This window comes from Microcaecilia unicolor, chromosome 5, assembly GCF_901765095.1.
Source record: "Microcaecilia unicolor chromosome 5, aMicUni1.1, whole genome shotgun sequence".
Lineage (NCBI taxonomy): Eukaryota > Metazoa > Chordata > Amphibia > Gymnophiona > Siphonopidae > Microcaecilia > Microcaecilia unicolor.
Genome location: NC_044035.1, coordinates 152992065 through 152998164, shown reverse-complemented (window position 1 = coordinate 152998164; position 6100 = coordinate 152992065). Strand labels below are relative to the sequence as shown.

The 6100-nt window shown below is 38.5% G+C and overlaps 1 protein-coding gene across 1 annotated transcript; it reads left to right on the top strand.

Moving 5' to 3' along the window:
• Positions 1-616: 616 nt before the first annotated feature.
• On the top strand, positions 617-2204 carry LOC115471200. The gene is made up of 2 exons (XM_030204901.1): positions 617-1170; positions 1510-2204. The coding sequence occupies exons 1-2, from the start codon at positions 768-770 to the stop codon at positions 1878-1880; spliced, it is 774 nt and encodes a 257-aa protein (XP_030060761.1). The 5' UTR covers positions 617-767; the 3' UTR covers positions 1881-2204.
• The last annotated feature ends 3896 nt before the right edge of the window (positions 2205-6100 follow it).

Sequence of the window (6100 nt, the reverse complement as noted above, 5' to 3'; positions counted from 1 at the left end):
TTTTGTGTAGATCAATGAAAAATTCATATGAATACTGAATTATATTAAGACGGTGGAATGTGAAAAACCATAAATGGGTATGAATGCTTTTACAAGGCACTGTAAATTAATATTTTTGCCTATATCAAGTTACTAATTTCAGTCTTAAACTCCTGGGCTACAGATTAGTTTGGCAGGCTTAACAGCAAGAGGTATTTCCTATTAATGGATTATAAATTAGGTTATACTTCTCAAACAATGGTTATTTACTCATCCTGCCCTGTTTATAAAGCAAACAAAAGATTTTTAAAAAGGTAGGTCATAAAGGTCACATGGTAAATCATGAAGCACGGAAAGAAAATAACTTAGCTGTTGATATTGGCTTACTTACAAAACAAAAGCAAATACCCAAGAATGAAAGGTCACTGGGAAACAAGGCCTGATTTTGCTAGCCTACAGACAGCTAATTGACAGATAAGGAACAGATACTAGACCTGTTGTTTGGTATTTGATTATATACTCTTTTACTGAATAGAAATATGTATCTCTAATCTATAGGAATCTAATCTTTTGTGTAAAAAATATAAAAAAATTTCAGAAAGCTTTTGATAAAGTTCCTCATGAGAGACTCCTGAGAAAATGAAAAAGTCACGGGAATAGGAGGCAATATTCTATTGTGGATTAAGACTGGATTATTGGGGGGGCGGAATCAAGATGGCGGCATAACAAGACGCGCTGAAAGCAGCTCTGAAGTCCCGACTGGTGAAAGAACTTTTTCTTGCTTAAAGATGCCCCATACTAAACGCAAGGGGTTGATGAGAGTAGTTCCCCCACCTACCTCGACTCTTTCATCGTCACAACCGGGGCTCGAGCGGTTTTTCGCGCCGGTCTCCCATGAAAAAAGAGATATGGATCCCATAGCAGGGACTTCTGGGGAAGCAGAGGAAGAGGAAATATCTCTCTCTCCACTAGCAACACTGAAACCTCCTTGTCCGGCGTCGCTGACGGTTCCAGGAGGAGTGATACAGCCTACCGGAAGTGTTTTGGCTGCAGGCTCCTGTGAGGGGCTGGACTCGTTACGGGAGACGCGGAGAGTAGAGGCAGGAGCCTCAGAGAAAGAACAGGAAGTAAATCTCAGAATGATATGGAAAAAGCTGAATGAAATGGATTTAACCCTCCAGCAGACATCAGGTGAAGTTCGTGCCTTTAATAATAAATTTATAGAGTTAAATACTAAAGTGGACTTGTTACAAGCAGAGATAGCTGAAAAAGTACAAAACATGCAAAAGAATGTTGATTCTTTACAGGACTTTAAACTAGCTGCGATAAAAGATAACACTGATATCCAAAAAAGAATTGAACAGATTGAAAACTTTAATAGGAGACTAAATTTGCATTTGCTAAATTTTCCTAAGTTACTTGGGATTACTCCATATGATATGTTTAAAAGATATCTTAATGAAGTACTAAAGATGCCTCTTGAAACAGTTCCGCCCATAAATAAGTTATATTATCTTCCTATTCCCAAAGGAGAAATGGAGAAAGAACAACAACCTCACAACGCAAATTTGGATTCCTACAGCATATCAGCTATACTGGAACAAACCTTAGATGAAACAGCAGTAAGATCCACTTTGATTGTGTCATTGATTTTTGAACAGGACCTAAATAATATAATGAGACTTTATTTTAAAAATTCAAAGACCCGTTTCGGTGGTATTAAGGTTCAGATCTTCCCGGATGTCACGAAGTCTACTCAACTTAGAAGAAAAGCCTTTTTGGCATTGAAATCTAGAACATCTGCAATAGGAGGGATATTCTTTTTGGCATATCCGTGTAAATGCATTGTAAAGCTGGGTCAGGTTAAATACACCTTTTATTCACCGGATCACCTAATATAATTTCTTGATTCAAAACAGTTATAAGTATAAATTGGGTATGTTATGCCACTGTGTTACTTTTGATTTACTATGTATTATAAATCTTCTCTAATTCATTTCCACCTCCCCATAATTAATGTGGTCTAAGGAGGCAATAACTACTATGTTAAGAGGAAGTTATTGAATGTTTGCTTTTCTTTTCTTTTTTCTTCTTAAAATATTATTAATTTTCTTTGGAACGTTATATGGCTGTATTACATTAACAAGTGTGTCCTTGTTAAATGTTTAAAAACAATAAACAAATGTAAATATAAGACTGGATTATTAGACAGAAAACAGAGGGTATGGTCAAATCGCCATTTCTCTCAATGGAGGAGGGTGAATAGTGGAGTTCCGGATCGGTACTGGGACCAGTGCTATTTAACATATTTATAAATGATCTGGAAAACATAAAGACAAGTGAGGTGATTAAATCTGCAGATGACACAAAACTATTCAAGGTTGTTAAAACATATGTGGACTGAGAAAAATTGCAGGAAGACTGGGCATCCAAATAACAGATGAAATTTAATGTGGATAAATGCAAAGTAATGCACATTAGGAAGAACACTCCAAATCATAGTTACCTGATGCTAGGGTCCATTTGGGGGTCAGCACCCAAGAAAAAGATCTAGGTGTCGTTGTAGATAATATACTGAAATCTTCTGCCTAGTGTGTGGTGGCAGACAAAAAAGCAAACAGGGTGCAAGGAATTATTAGGAAAGGGATGGCAAATAAGACTGAGAATACTATAATGCCTCTGTATCGCTCCAAGGTGCGACCTCACCTACAGTATTGTGTTCAGTTCTGGTCACTGTGTTTAAAAAAAAAGATATAGCGGAATTAGAAAAGGTTCAAAGAAATGATAAAGGGGATGGAACTCCTCCCATATGAGGACATGCTAAAGAGGTTAGGACTCTTCAGTTTGGAAAAGAGACAGCTGAGGGGGGATATAATTCCATGGCTCTGTTTAGTTTTCCTTCTTTAAAGGCTTCGAAAATATTGAAGCTATTTGATAATCTTTTATCATTTTAAGTTGCTGAGGTTAATGAGGTTCAAACTTCTCTGCTTTCCTCTACAAGTTATTTCTCTTTTCGAAAACAAGTTAAAACCTATTTATTTAGGAAATATGTCTTCAAATTCTTCTGAGTAAGGTAGCAGCCTATTAGTTCAAGATAGGAGTTGTATAGATGTATGTGGGCGAATGATGTATTTCCAGTTTCATTATAGTGTCATCCGCATTGAACCACAAGGTATATCGCGGAATACAAGTAGTGTTGTCAATGTTAATGTGCCTACTTTGTATGCACATAGATGGTCACACAATTTTATAAAAGCCCTATTCTGTGTGTAAAACAGGCTTTACATTCAGAAAAGGTTGGTAAAATTACTTGCAAAGTGCTTTGTGAGCTGTGCATTTACCCTCTGATTCTATAAACCTGCATGCACAATTTTACACTTAGCGCTAAAAGTTGTGTGTGCAAGTTATAGAATGTCAATTGTGGTCATTACATAATAGATTAATTAGCTACTAATTGGCTATAATTGGTCTTAGTTGGCACTAATTAGCTGTTACACATGTAACTACCATTAGTCGGTATTCTACAAATTATGCTTGCAGATTCCATAGGGTACAACTACAAGGGGGGGGGGGGGTGGACTTGGAGGGGCATGAGCGGGTCGGGGTGGGCCTAGTAGTTACACACATGGTTTACAGAATACTAGTAAGATGTTTAGTGCACATCATCCTGGCATCTAACTTTAGGCAATGTATAGAAAATGACCCCCTTAGCATCCTTTGAGCCAATCAGGATATTGGACAGTTCTATATAGCAGGTCTTGATAAATTTTTTTTCAGTCTAAGACCCAGCCCAAAAACTTAGGAGCCACTGTCTGAGACTTCTGACTCCACGATCCCTCCCCCCACTGTCTGAAACAACACATTCAAGAACAAGGAGGAAGGGATGTCCTTTCAGAGGGCCTGATGATTTACTAAGACCGTTTTCCCATTCTGCCTCTATTGGAAAAGAAAGCTTGGTAAATGAGGCTTCTAATGTGCCACTGCATAGTGCTAGATTTTTGTAAGTAAATAAGTGATCAATAAGATATTGTGCAGCTAGTCCGTAAAGAACCTTATAAATAAGGCAGAAAAACTTAAACATAACTCTGGTATACACTGGAAACCAGTTACTTTTTCTAAAGTATAACAAAACACTATCATATCTTTTCAATATCAGACGGCACGCAGTATTCTGGATGGACTGCAACCTTTTCAATAATTGTTTAGAACACCCAAAATAAATGATGTTACAATAGTCCAACAAACTTAATAACAGCAATTGAACTATAAGACGAAATTAGTACTGCTCAAAAGAGTTGCACACCCTACGGAAATTGTATATAATAAAAAAATGCCAGTGTGTTCACCTGAGGTTCAAAAGATAATCAAGTATTCAATAAGACCCCCAACACTCTGACAGTGGATGAAAATTGGTACGAAACCTTCTTAATCCTTACACTATTTTCCTCTTCACCTGCAGAACGACTAATCAAGAGAAATTTTGTTTTCTCTGAATTTGATTTAAGCTTATGCATTTTCATCCATGATTCCAAAGTATTAAGAATGTTATGAAGAACAGCTGAATAAGATGAAACTCGAGAAATAATTGGAACTAGCACTGTTATGTCATCTGCATAGCTATAAAAATAGATATCCAGCTTTTCTAAAGCACAGCCTAATGAGTATACATAAACATTAAAGAGCAGTGGAGATAATGGTGAGCCCTGTGGGACACTGGTAGGATTACTCAATTTTTCCGATAATTTACCATCCAACTCTATAAGTATGATATTTTAAGAATCCAGAGAACCAATTATAAACCTTTCCAGTCACACCCAGATCTCCCAATATTCAAAGAAGAATCTCGTGATCTACCAAATCAAAAGCACTAGATAGGTCAAACTGTAGCGCTAAGGCTTTTTTCCCTTCACAGAGAAGTTTAAGGATCTTATCAATAAGTGACCCAATTACTGACCTACTCCTGATTGTGTGGGAATGCAAAACATTATAAATATCAAGGTATTCCATCAATTGAAGGGCCACAACTCTTTCTATGAACTTACAAAAAAAAGGTATAGAGCAGGGGCGTTATCTGGACTTCGCCGTTAGGGGGGTCCAGAGCCGAGGGGGCACATTTTAGCCCCCACCCCGCCGCTGCCAGAACCACCTCCAACAACTGTGGCCCGCCCGCAGACGACCCCCCGCCCATCGCCGTGACATCACCTACCTTTGCTGGCGGAAGACCCCAACCCCCGCCAGCCGAAGTCTTCTTGCTTTGTTTGGTTTCTGACTGACGTCAGACAGACTCAGAAACCAAACGAAGCAAGAAGACTTCGGCTGGCGGGGGTTGGGGTTCCCCACCAACAAAGGTAGCAGACGGAGACGGGGTTGGCGGCGGGAGGGGGGGGTTGAGAGGGTCGTTGGCAGGGGGTCCATGGCCAAATCTACGGGGGCCCCGGCCCCCATGGCCCCATAGCAGCTACGCCCCTGGTATAGAGGCCACCTGTCTATAATTAGAGATAAGGGGGATCTTTTACTAAAGGTTAGCTTGAGTTATCGGAAGCAGGTCCCATTTTATTCCTATGAGCCCTGCTGCAGATAACGCGAGCTAATCTTTAGTAAAAGACCCCCAAGGTGATATGGCTCCCTATTGTTCTTCATGATGCGGGTAACAATAATTTCTCCCAAAGTGGAAGGAAAGTTTCCTAAATCCAAAATAGATTGTAACCAGTTTAATAATATAATCTTAAAATTACATTAAGCAGTTTTTATAACATATGTTCTCTTATAAAAATAGGTTAAACCTCAATCCAAAAAAAGACTTTTTGTATCCTTTTTTTGGATTGAGGTGTAACCTATGTAGAACGAATAAACCCAGTGGATTTTAACATCTATTGTTTTTAGAAGATTTCCTTTATCTTTGAAACATTTCTTCTTGGTGACTTCCACTACTTGTTGGTTGTTTGTGGACATTTTGTGGAAGATTTTTTGTTTTCCTCTTTTTGTGCTTATAAAAATAGCCTGTACTTGGTTCTGTTGGCCGTGTAGAATATTGATTCCCAATCTTGTTTTGTTGGTACACCTTACCACTCTGTTTTTCAGGACAGACATAATGAATATCCACGAGACGTATTTGCACAAC